The sequence below is a fragment of the Balaenoptera musculus genome, chromosome 20 (genome assembly GCF_009873245.2).
Source record: "Balaenoptera musculus isolate JJ_BM4_2016_0621 chromosome 20, mBalMus1.pri.v3, whole genome shotgun sequence".
In the NCBI taxonomy this organism is placed as follows: Eukaryota; Metazoa; Chordata; class Mammalia; order Artiodactyla; family Balaenopteridae; genus Balaenoptera; species Balaenoptera musculus.
Window position 1 is genome coordinate 51,849,083 of NC_045804.1, and position 12,762 is coordinate 51,861,844.

Sequence of the window (12,762 nt, forward strand, 5' to 3'; positions counted from 1 at the left end):
CCCTTTCTACATACATTTTCCCTCATCACATGGGTTCAAAATTGCAAAATCATCCGTGATCCTTGATACCTCCTTCTTCCTTAACCTCCACATCATTAGTCGATCAATAACCAAGGGCTATATTGTTGATTCCATCTCTGAAACTCCTTTGCATACTGCATTAGTCTTCTCCGGCTGCCATAATAAAATACCATGGGCTGGGTGGTTTAAACCACAGACATTTATTTTCTCACAGTTCTGGAGGCTAGAAGTCCATGGTCAAATTGCTGGCGAATTCAATTTCTGGTGAGGCCTCTCTTCCTGGCTTGTAGACAGTGGCCTTCTCCATGTGTCCTCACATGGCCTTTCTTCTTGCACTGGTGGAGAGAGAGGGAGAGAGAGAGAGAAAGAAAGAGGGAAGGAGAGATGGAGGGAGGGAGGGAGAGGGAGAGAGAGCTCTCAGGTGTCTCCTTTTCCTCTTATAAAGACACCAATCCCATCGGATTAGGGCCCCACCCTATGACCTCATTTAACCCTAATTACCTCCCAAAGGCCCTAACTCCAAATGCCATCACATTGGCAGTTAGGGCTTCAACATATGAGTTTGGAGGGGACACGATTCAATCCGTGGCACATACATTGTCACATCATTAGATCATCACATGCTTCTGAGATGCAGCCCCCTTCCTGCCCAGACAATTGCAATGGTCTGTCCAAAACAGACGTCCCAGCCCTGACGGAGCTCCCGCAACCCAGACCCATTGTTCACAGTGCAACCCGCAAGAGACAGTCTAAACTTTCAGTGCCTCTCAACTGGCTGGTAAAATCTTCACTTCCAGGAAGCAGCGTGAATATTCAGAGGAAGGACCATGAGATTGGGTTCAATCTATGTTCCACCATCCAAATAGTCATGACCCTGAGCAGCTAAGTCGGTTAACCTCTCTGAGCCTCAGTTTCCCCTGCTGTAAAATGAGCATTTGTGTGGTGAGAATTATGAGCATTACATGTGCAGGTGTCAGGCACAGAGGGGGCGGGCATGGTTCAACCTGTGTGAATTCCCTTTCCCTTAGGGTGATATTGAGGGTGTCCACAATCTGACTCCAACCCATGTCTCCAACCTATTTTCCACAACTCCTCATACAAAATCCACAAGCAAGTTTAGTGTCTTGTCCCCGCCATGCCCCTGCCTGGTCATCACCCGCTACCCTTGTAGAATAGCCTCTCCACTTATCTGAGCCAGTTTCAACATACAGCTTGAGCAGGTGGGCTCAAACAGATCTGGTTTTGAATTTTAACCTCCTGAGCCTTAGTTGCTTCACCTGTAAAATGAGTGGATGCTCTGACTTAATGAGATAGCTTTGTAGCACGGATACCCTCGATTCTTGCCAATCTGGGTGTGGGAGCCCAGATTTGTCCCTGAGTCGAAAAGGTCACACAGAAAACTACCAACATTGGTGTTTTCCAAGCTTCTTCTAGGGAACACTAGTTCTGCAAGATAGTGATTTGTGTACCTGGAAGAAAGTTGTGATACGTGTTATGTCAGGGGAATTACAGGGCCAACAAAGTTAAACAAATTTGTTGGCTATAGGGCTTTCCAGAGTCTTTCTTTGCTAATATGTATTGTAAGTTTCTAAGAGGTGACATCATTTACATAATTTCTTAAATTGTTTGGCACAGAATTCTTTTTTAGTGCCCCCACCCCCCTCCCTGCTAGGATCAAGTGTTCTGCAAACTCACCTGGGAAATGAAGGTTTAAGTAAGGCTGAGCAGAAAGGTTAATGGCTCATCCAATATTTACTTGCCTCTTAGCCGGAACTAAGATGTGTTAGAACTCAGTATCTCTGATAGCCACGAGGCTGCGAGCTAAGGATTTCATTTGCTTTTAACTTTATGATGCTGAACTGATCTAGTGGCTGGTTACTAGCGTAAAAGTCACACCTCTGAGGTCTAAGTCTTTGTGACCCGATCCTTCCTTCAATATGCAGGCCTATTTCATCATCTCCATGAGGTTTTCTCCCAGCATTCAACCATCACGCCTGCCCCACACTTCCTGAAACACTGTTTGAACTCCTCACTTGACATTCAGCTTGTCTTGTCTTGTTCTGTGTGTGTATATGTTTTCTGTTGGTCCTGCTGGCTGCCCCTTGTCCCTGGTTCCTGGAAGGCAGCCTCTAAATCCTTGGAATTTCCTGAGTTATAAGAGTGTCTTTGTTATTTTGGGTGGGTCTCTCTGGACCACACCCGTGTTTATGCTGATGCGTGACTCCAGGAGGGCCCCTGGTTTATGTTAATGAAGTAACTAGTGAGGGACCCTAATGCTAATGAGATAACTGGGAAGGGAACTGCTGTGCCAGAAAGAGCAACCACGTGATTAAATAGAAGTTTGGGGCTTTGAGCCATGTGACAACAGCCTGACTTCTGGGAAGGGGACAGGGGCTGAAGATTGAGTGACAGACCAATGACTCAATGAACCATGCTGATGTAATGGAAACCACAGATGCCAGAGTCTCCCGGGATGGTGATGCTCCGTGTATTTGCACACATCCGTGGCTCAGAGGTGGTGGATTCTGACCCCGTGGAGAGAGGACGTGGCCGCTTCACGTTCGGGACCCTCCAGACCTCACTCTATGTGCCTCTTCTTTTGGCTGGTTCTGGTTTGTCTCTTTTGGCTATAATAAAACTGTAATCATTCGTGTAGTACTTTCATAGGTTCTGTGAGTCATTCTAGTGAATTATTGAACCTGAAGGGGAAAGTGGGAACCCCAAATTTGTAGCCAGTTGGTCAGAAGTGAGGGTGGCCCTGGGGACCCCCGAATTTGTGGCTGGTGTCTGAATCCAGCCTTGGGAACTACTGGCATAGCGGAAAATGCACCAGATCTGCGGGAAGGAGATCAGGGCCCTGGAGGTGTTTCTGCCAGTGACCCAATGTGTGACTTTTCTGAGACTCTGTTTTCTTGCTTGTAAAATGCAGTGAACAACTTTGAGTTATTCATAGGTTTGTTGTGGGAGGTCCAGTGGCACAGGTACTAGCATCCTAGCCCTAAGGAGGCTGCCGCACCCTCAGGAAGCAGATACAAAAAGTCTCCGTGTGCTCTTGAGAGGTGGAGCCTGCAAAATGGGAGTCCAAAGGACGTGAAATGGCTCTTGCTCTCATCTAAGTATGGAAGACGAGTCTAAGGATCTTATTTTGGTGACGCACACGTCTGAGAGTAAGAATGAAAACCTACTCACCTCCACCCCCTATCCCCCCCTCAACACACATTACACTTCCCATCATTTTCTCTTCTTGGAGACTTAAGTACCTGGGTGTGAGTGTGGGCACCTGTATATCAGTGGAGAGAGAGAGAGACAGAGAGAAGAGTTTCGGTTCTCATTACCATCCTTACCTGCCCACGGCATGGCTTTTACAGGCTCGGGCTCAAGCCTTAGGAGCCACAGGAATGTACACGACTCATTGAAGCCTGCTGCCCCCTCCGCCGACTGAGTCCTGCAGTTCCATCGCCTTCCCAGCCCCGTCAGTTTCACCTGAGCAGTTCAGCCGTGACTGAAATCAACAGCACCACGCAAAGCTCTTGCAAACCGCATACGCCAAAAGAGAGCGACCACAAAGGGAAATTTTTTGTTTTTTAGCAAATGTATTCTTGCTCCATTATTTTAAAAAGACTGAACAGCCAAAAGTTAAATCTCCTTTTACTACAAAAGTAAAGAAAATCATGCGATGAGATGATCCCGTGGGGCTTTGGCACAGACGTGCTTCTCTCTCCCCAGGCTCCCTGCCGTCCTGGCAGGACTCGTGGGGTTTGCCCTCAGCAGGCTACGTGCTGTCCGTCCCTTTGGCTCCTTCCCAGATCACCGCATCCTGACTGTCTCTCAGCCCCTCCAGTCTGAGTGTTCGTCCCTCATGGCCTTCACAAGCCAGTCCCGTTCGGTCCCCTGCTCAGAGTCACTCGTGTCACTGGCCTCCACGGCCAGCAGCTTAGAGTAGTTGATTTTCCGCTCTTGGGGCAGTCTGGGCTGGATGGACAGGAACAAGGCCAGCCAGAGCAACAGGACCACGCAGCAGGCCCGGTAGAGCACAGCTAAGCTGAAGCGCATCACCACGAAGCCCCCAACGAAGCTGCCCAGGCTGGCCCCGCCCCCGTAAAAGTGGCTTCGGAACATGGCACTCAGAGGTCTCTCTGTTCCTGGAGTGGCCAGATGCTCTATGGAGGCCCCGACTGCCCACCACAGAGCCCCGTGGCTGATGGCGCTCAAGATCTGAGCGGGGAGGACGGACCACCAGCTCCAGAGGAAAGAGAAATACAGCAGCTGCCCCGCCAGGCAGCCCAGCCCTAGCCCCACCGTGCCCACCCTGGACAGCTTCCTAAGCAACGGAGTTTTGAGAGGATGAAGTAGAATTTCCCCCAGCCAGCCCAGGGCCACTGAGAAGCCCATGACCAGCTCGCTGCTCTCGTGGTCTTTCATGTGCCAGAACAGGAAGTTCTGCACGGTGCTGGTGGCGGTTCCTATCAAGAAGACAGTGAGGGCGAGGGTGATGAGGCGGGGGTCACCGCCTACGAGAGACAGGGCTTTGACCATTTTGTAGCTGGGCTCCCACCGCCTGCAGACGGGGACGGGAAAGGCAATGCTCACCAGTAAAGCCAGGGTGCTGACCAGTGAGTAGCCGTAGAAGTGCACTGCACCCCGGGGGCCATTTGTCGTTAGGAAGCAGTCCAGCTGCCCCACCAAGGCTGAGATGCCACACACGCCTGCCGACATGCCGAGCGGCCTCCAGATCCACAGGCTTCTGTAGCGGTCAGTGGCGTCCACAAAATCCAGGTATTCATAAAGGCTGTCATCTGCCACCTGCTCCAGAGGGGATGTCAGCAGCTCCCAGCACACCACGGAGCCCAGGGAGAGGATGAAAGTCCACCGCAACCCTTCCCAGGAGAGGTCGAGGGTCCCCGCCTTCCCCTCGGCTGCCGACTGGTTGGACGGACTTGCCAACGCCATACCCCCAGCGAGCAAAGGGAGGGCAGGGCTGACCACCCTAAAAGCACCTTCCTGGGGAGTATCTTTCACTCTTGAAGTAATAGGATGGAGGAGAACTCGGGATGTGGTCCTGGTTCCTTGGATGGAGCCCACAAAGGAGCTGGGCAGACGGCTGAAAGGTTCTTGGCCACTTTCCCCAGGCCCTCCTCTGAAGCCATCGGCTGGGGCGACCCCAGTACTCCTCTCGGCTGGGAGGCTGGGCGCTGGGTGGTTCGGAGCTGGCTCTGGGGCGGAGGTGACGTTCACAGTGAGTGCGACCCCCGGTGGTGGGACCGTGGCGGTCACACTGTGGCTTCCATTACACGAGCGGTACCCTGGGTCTCTGTCCAAGGGCGGCACCAGGACCATCAACAGGCTGGCTCCCACCGAGCCGAGCAGCGAGCCTATCAGAAGCACCCTCCGCTTCTGGTAGCTTTTGGCCAGGAAGGCACAGAAGGGAGCCCAGAAGGCTGAGATCAGGTGCTTGGTTCCCATTAGGATGCCCACCCAGGGCGCGGCCAAGCCCAGCTGCCGCAGGTAGAGGGTCAGGAACGGGGTCACGCAGGCATCCCGGACCCCGCACACCAGATGGAAGAACCTGGCCACCCCCAGCGCCCTGCTGATGTCCCACTGGGGGTTGGCGCTCATGGCTGCCCGGCTCCGTCAGACCCGGGCGGGCGGAGGGCGCGGCGGGGCGCGGGGCGGGCGCGGCGTCATGTCCCCTGAAGGGAGGCGGGGAGCGAGCCGCACGGCACCTCCAGCCTCCGGCGGCGCCGCGGTCACCGGGTCAACGGCCGCCCCCACCCCACGTCCGGCCACCGGCCCGGAAGTGGCCCCGCCCGGAGGGCGCCGCCCCTAAGGGGCGGGGCCGGTGCACCTGCGGGCCGCACCTGCCACGCCCCACGGCCTTCGCCGCCGCACCTGCCAGATGTGCGCAGGTGCGGGAGGGTCGCGGGCTGAGGCCTGCAGGGTGCGCTCGAGGCCACCCCCAGGGCCCCCGCGTAGCCCACGGTGCTGAGTTAGATCCCTGAACTGCTTCAGGCAAGTAAAACTTGGCTGGGGAGGAGCGAGAGTGGAATTCATGATATGCCCCCCCTGCCGCGTGTTCTTTAGGTCTTTACTCATGGGCCCCCTGATCAAGGACGACCCTGTTTCCCTCAGGGACCGTCCCTGTCTACCCTCGCTGACAAACCACCGCCCCCCACCCCACGCCCAGACTCACACTCTCCCCTTCCCTGCTTATTTTCTTCCGTGGTACGCATCGCTGTCAGACACACTACCCGTTTCTGTTTCACGGCTCTATCTTGTTGATTGTCTGTCTCCATTGGAATCAAGGTGCTATTTTTGTCCCCAGGGCCTAGAACTGTTTGATTGGATGTGAGCTGCCTCTGGAAGAGGCACGACCTTAGGTGACACGGTTTTCTTCAGTGGAGACAATCCCCAGAGAGGGACTGACAGCTGAGGGTGGTCTCGAGGTGGCAGCTCCTCCAGGCAGCCCCGTCCAGCATCCACCCTCAAGCCCACCCCCGGGCCAACGTTACGCATGTACTGGATCGTTTTAATCTACACCTGAGAGTGCCTAGTTGTCCATTTGGGGAATACATACGCCAGAGGTGGTTAGCTAACATTTCATCCAAAAGTCACGCTCCAGAGGCAGTGAATATAAGCACGTTAATGATCTCAGATCAACGGAAGTGGATTCATTAATTATCCCGAGAGATATTGGCAAAATTTCATTGGTGAAATTCGTGGTGTCCAAGTCACATGGATTGTTTATAACTTTTGGAGGCATTTCCTCCCTTGGTGAACAGGATTAAGAATCCGGAGATTCCAGCAGTCCAGACCCTTTGCAAGGGAAGACTTTACTTTGAGATGGCCCAGCGTCCAGCCACCCAGTGTCCTTGCGTGAATGTTTCAAGCAAGGTTCGTTCGGAGCACCTAATTTGACTGGGGGTGGGGATGAGGAGGGCTACCTGCCAGTGCATATCTGAGTGTGCAGCAGAATTTGGTCTATGACGTACTTTCTTTGTAAGCTGGTGGAGAGATTGTTGGGGGAGAAGGCCCAGAGCCCTCACCTAACTCTAACAGCTGGTAAACCCTGCAGCTGTTTATTTCAAGAACCTAGTACTTGTTGCCCAAATTGATATGAATCAATTTACATAACCCCAATGACAGAAAAAGAAAATCTAGCCATGTTCAGATAAACTCACTCGAATTCAGTGATCTCAGTCATTTCCCGTTTAAAACCACCTCAGTTACATTCAGGGCTGTCCCTAGTCCCTCTCCTCCCTGGGCTCCGCGGGGGCAGCTTCGGTGGAGGACCGCACATGCATCAACTTCTCGGTCTTCACCTGTCCAGGGTGGATCGCCACTGAGGGGCAGGGATTTCACCACGTAGTGTCCATCAAGGTGCCTGCGGTCCACATCCAGGCTTCAGGTCCTGTGGTCCCTGTAGCCACTCATGGCTGCACCTCTTACCTTGGGCTTGTTTGCTTTCAACTACCTGGGGAAAACCGTACCTGCTTCCTGTGCCCACAGAGGTGCTGGGACTCTCTTTAAGCTTGCTCTTGGGCCCATCTGCCTAGGCCCCCAGGCAGCCCCTCTTACACCATGCCCCTAGGCTCTGAGAATGTGCTCTGAGACCTGCCCCCACTCCCAGGGCAATAAGGCCAAAAGGGAAGTGCCTACCTCTCCACTCGGGTCCCAAAATTGGAAGGGACTCTTCCATCCCACTGCCACCATCCCCTGGGATTGCCCAGGTGATAGGTATGGACTTAACATCTGGATAACATCTGGACTTAACATCTGAACTCAAAAGCCAAGAATTTGGATGTCTTTAACCTCTGGCTCCTCTGAAATGAGCCTGCATTCCCCCCTCCGTTCTGGGGACATCTCCGGTCAGGAGGCCCTCAGTGAACGCGAACGAGGAGGGGGCCGGGCAGGTGGACGGAACACACCAGTGAATGTTTCACCAAGCTCTTACCTGGGCCTAAGCAGAGTCATTACGTTAGACTACGCAGTGCCTCTGCTCTCTACTAAAACACAAGTATTGCTCGATATAGATGAGAGCAGAAAGACTTTAGTGTGCATTTATTGAATCTGACATTTCCTCTCAACCGGGAGAGACGCCTGCCTGGGAGTGGGCGAGGTGGGCAGTGACCCGCTAGAGGGAAGGGAACAGACTGGGTGGGAGGGGCTGCCGCTGCCCACGTCCTGTTTGCCCCAGGCCACGGGGCCCCAGGCCACGGGACAGCAGCTCTCACCTTGGTTTTAAGGGCTGGGTGGGGAGCTTGAGTGGGAGAGGCAGGGATTGGAAATCAACGAAGGAGTGGACACAGGCGCAAGGAGCTGGGCTTTGGACGCGCGGCTTGGCCAGGGCCTCCTCGGCCCTTCGTGTGGGCCCTGCTCCGTTGCACCCGCCACGGCCAGCTCCCTGTGCTCCTGGGACTTGCTGGCTTTTAGGTGTGGCTGGAAGCCACCCCAGGGAGCCTCGTTCTAGACGTTGGTGTGAGTGTTTGGGGCAGGTGGGGTAGTGTATCCTTCCTCTCGGGCCCGCCGCTCTCAGACTCAGCGATTCTGCAGCCCCTTTGGGCTCACTGGACGATGCCAGAGAACGTGTTGATGGGCATTAGAAGGGGCTTGGCCTTGGCTTTGGTTCTTTCCATCTCCTCCTGGTGTGAGCTGAGCCCCAGCGCCTTGGATTTCTGGGCCCCAGAACACGGCTCTGGGCAGGGAGCAACCTCGAACCTGTGGGCGGAGAGAGGCCAGCTCAGGAGACCCATCTCAGGGGTCAGATCTGCCTGGGCATTTTAAACGTAGCCCCTTTATTGTCGGGTCTAGACAAGGGGGCTCCGCAGAGGGAAGAGGAAGAGTCAGAACGAGAAAGAGCACCCTGAGCCTGGGGCGAACGCGCGGAGAGGAGGTTACGCCTGAATGGGTCACCCTGTGTGCCTGCCTGACCCAAATACACCTCCCCGGGGGACACCAGTAAGTGTCGTGTTAACTGGGTCGTAGCTGCCACAGAAGGGCAGCCTGTGTTGGGGGGCCAGTGCCAGCACAGGGGGTTGGATCAGGAGGCCTGCAGGCTGAGCATTTGTAGAAGAATCTCGGGAAAACTGAATCTCAGCTACTGCCCAGGGTCAGCCGTCATTTGCTCTTCTTCCTGGATTTAAGTCATCACCTGAGTCCACACCCATCAGGGATACCTGCCCGGCCCACGATCCACCCCGACAAGGCGTTCAGGCAAGAGCGGGGGCGGGGCCGGCAACCGGGAAGCTTTGCCCAGGGGCACGGAGCCCAGCCTCACCTGGCCACGTCCCTGTACATGCGGCAACTGTCCTTGTCCAGCAACAGTGTCAGCAGCCTCTGGTCCTGGCTTTGGATCTGGATGTTAGCCGTCCGGAAGGTGTTTGTCACCATCTGCAACAGAGACAGCGTGGGGGGCATCACCTTGGTAACAGATGGCCCAGCCAACACCTCCTAGCCTGGAGTCGTGTGTGTTTCAGTTCAGTACACAAGGGTCCCGCCTCTCTTCTTGCAAGTGACCCTGAGTAGTGACGAGCCTGCATAAGATGCTTCTAGGCTGCCCTGGTCCTTGGCTCTCCCATCATTTCCGCAGTTCTTTTTCCCACCTGTTGTCCTTAATTTCAAACACGACCTGGGATGCTACAGCTAGAGCTTGCCAGGTGCTGAAGTGACCTGAGCACCTTCTATTTGACAGGCATGTTATGTATGGAATTTGGGGATACTTCAGGGTTTTTATAAGTCCTGACCCCTGTACTCAGTGTTGGATTGCGTACAAAATTATTTCCCTGGGGCAGAGACAGAGGGTCTGGAAAACAGCCACCTATCCCCATGACTCAGACTAAGCCTGTACCAGTTTGTACCATGGGGCTAGTTACATCCTCTGCACGGGGAACCCGGGTCAAGGTGTTCCCACCTTTCACACCCACAGCCCTGCGCAGCTTCTCCAGAAAGCACCCAGGAGCAGAGGAAAGCAGCCCCGAGGCAGACCTCCAACCCGTGACCTGAGGGGGCTGCTCCCGAGAGACCCCTCCCCCGGACAGAGAATGTAGAGCATCCTGGGCTCCAGGTGGGGCACTGAGGGCCTTTCCGGTCACTGGCCCATAGCACATGCGGACAGCAGCTTTGCATGATTCACCACCACAGAGCACTGGAGTTTCTAGAGCCTTAAACTCCATCTCATTCAAGTATTCTCAACCCTGGAGTCACCTTTCCAAAACATAAAATTAGAAATTCTGATCTAAGTGGTCTGGAGTCCAGCCCCGGCCTGGGCATTTTTCATAAGCTCCCTATTGTAGGCAGGGCTGATCCACTTTCCTGCTGTCAAACAGCAGAGGGACAAACAGAGCCTCAACCTGGGGGGGTCAAGCATGTCCAGGCATTTCTGCTGGACTTTTGTGGGGTGGAAGGTGGGCTTGGCTGCCAGGAGTCTATGGGCAGAGTGTGTAAGAATCTCCCGGGAGACTCTACACCCAGACCACCGGGCTTCTCATCCTGGCTCTGCCACTTATTAGCCGTGTGACCTCGGACATGATTCTTAATCACTCTGTGCTTTTGTTTCTCACCTACTGAGAAAAAAATATGGTAATACTAGCAACTACCTTGTAGGTTGCAAGACAGTACAGAGGTAAAAGGGAACTCGCCAGGGTGGTAAGTTTAGATTTTCAAAAAGCTCACAACCAGGTTATTTAAAGAGGTCATTAAAAATAGAAACCGTGGTAAGGAACTGACTTTGAAAGAGGAAATACATAGAGGTAAATGGGTCCACCCTGGAACCTGAAGCTCAAATACACAGCTGTCCTGTTGCAAGATCTCAGCTCAATACAAAGCTCTCAGCCCGTCAGAGCGCTCCTCCAGTGCATAGGCTGCCCCAGGAACAATGAACTCTGGTTACAGGTGAGATCCTGCATAGGTGGAGGCTGGGTCAGATGATCAGGGAACATCTAGCCAGCTCCTGCTGTGGGCCATTCCCACGGTGAGTGCTGGAAAGACGGAGATAGGGCCTGAGCCACGAGATCACGTCATTGACAGTTTTGCAAATGCTTCAGTGGCTGTGTCCCCAGGGCTCTGGGGGAGCACAGAGGTGGGGTCCCTAGCTCTCCGGGGAGTGGGAAATGGGGAGTGGGGTGGAGGAGGTGGAGGGAAGGGCCTCCTGGGGGAGATAACACCTGAGTTTCATCTTGAAAGAGAAATAGGGGTTATGAAAGGAAGATGGGGAAGAGAAAGGGAGGAAGGGGGTTTCAGGCCAAGCAAAGCGCGTGAACAAAGGCACAGAGGAAGGTCTGCCAGTACACTTCCAACTGTAACCGAGCAGGACACTATGGGACCTTCCCTGGACAGACCCCCTCCCCCACATCCTCTGCTGTAGCGCCTCTCTGAAGTACCTAGATAACAGTATCTGATGCACATTTCCTGAGTTGTTTTACAGATGCTAAAACCACCACCAAATGGAAGAAATTAACTACTTGATGATCATTAGAAGGTAGCCCCCAGACCTACTGGCGCCTAAGGATTGATAATGTTAACCCCTGTGACACCACCCTGTTACCTCGCCATCAGCCAATCAGAGAACTGTGCACCAGCTGATCACATACACTGGGACACCCTTCCCTCACCTGGCCTTTAAAAGTGCTTTGCTGAAACCCATCGGGGACTTTGGTGGTTTTGAGCACCAGCTGCCCTGGACTCCTTGCTTGGCACCCTGCAATAAACACTGCACTTTCCTTTGCCACGACCTGGTGTCAGTGTATTGGCTTTGCTGAGTGCAGGCGAGAGGACCCAGGTTTGGTTCAGTATCACAGATACCCCCGTGTAAAGTGCATGCAGGGGTGACCAGAGTTGCAGATGGAGAGAAAGAGGAACCAAGCTATGCAACACTGAAGTTTCTCTGCCCTTCTGCCCTGGAGAGTAGGAAATGGTCGAGGGATTTTAAGCACAGAGTCATGTGTCCGAGTTCTATTTTAGAAAGATCACGCAGGCAGAGGTATGGAGGGTGGCTTGGAGAAGCGCTGGAATGACATTGGGGAGACTGGCTGGGAGGCTGTAGAGTTTGTCCAGGAGAAGGGGGTGGATGAAGGTCTGGCCCAAGGGTGACCAATTCGTCCCAGGAAACCCCTTAGTCCCTGGCAAATTGGGACAGATGGTCAACCTCACTGGACCACAAGAAGGAGGATAGAGAAGAAGGGAGAGGTGTGAGAGTGTTTGAGAGAGAAAACCAGTGGACACGGGAGGTGAGAAAGAGGAGGCATCTGAGCTGACTCCAAGGTTTCTGGGACAGGTGACTGGTTAATGATGGTCCCGCTGAATGACAGACAGGACACGGGGGAGGAGGGGATGAAATAAAAACAGCCGCTAATACATATATAGCTCTGACTTGGCCAAGCACTCTTCTAGAAGCTTGACACGTCACCATCGTTTAATCCTCACAACAACCGGATAGGTAGGTACCATTATTGTCCCCGTTTTCCAGATAATGAGACTGAGGCACAGAGAGCTGGAGTGACCTGCCTAAAGTCACGTAGCTGGTAAATGACAGAGCCCAGATCTGAGCCCAGGCAGTCTGGCTCTAGAGAGCTCTTAACTACTAGAAAGCACTGGCTCTGGTTTTGAATATCTTGAGTTTGGGGTGTCGTGGGACACCCAGGTCATGCTAACTTAGTTGAATACAGGAGTCAGACACTCAGGGATGAATGTCAGAGCAGGAGATAAAGGTTTGGGCACCCTTAACAACTTGGACTAAAGCCATGGACG

General features: G+C 53.7%; 2 protein-coding genes across 2 annotated transcripts in view; both read right to left on the bottom strand.

Moving 5' to 3' along the window:
* Positions 1-3,629: 3,629 nt before the first annotated feature.
* On the bottom strand, positions 3,630-5,775 carry MFSD6L (major facilitator superfamily domain containing 6 like). The gene has a single exon (XM_036837167.1). It carries the CDS (start codon positions 5,635-5,637, stop codon positions 3,850-3,852), a length of 1,788 nt encoding a protein of 595 aa, XP_036693062.1. The 5' UTR covers positions 5,638-5,775; the 3' UTR covers positions 3,630-3,849.
* Positions 5,776-7,232: 1,457 nt separating this feature from the next.
* PIK3R6 (phosphoinositide-3-kinase regulatory subunit 6) overlaps positions 7,233-12,762 on the bottom strand; it is a 47,646-nt gene continuing 42,116 nt past the window's right edge. The window contains exons 19-20 of the mRNA XM_036837154.1: positions 9,296-9,408; positions 7,233-8,736 (exon numbers count right to left, since the gene is read on the bottom strand). Of these exons, the coding sequence (XP_036693049.1) occupies positions 8,583-8,736; positions 9,296-9,408 (267 nt within the window). The 3' untranslated portion in view covers positions 7,233-8,582. The remainder of the gene's footprint in view (positions 8,737-9,295; positions 9,409-12,762) is intronic.

Excerpts from the sequence above, each read along its gene's own strand:
- MFSD6L (XM_036837167.1), bottom strand. The coding sequence starts at position 5,637 with ATGAGCGCCAACCCCCAGTGGGACATCAGCAGGGCGCTGGGGGTGGCC.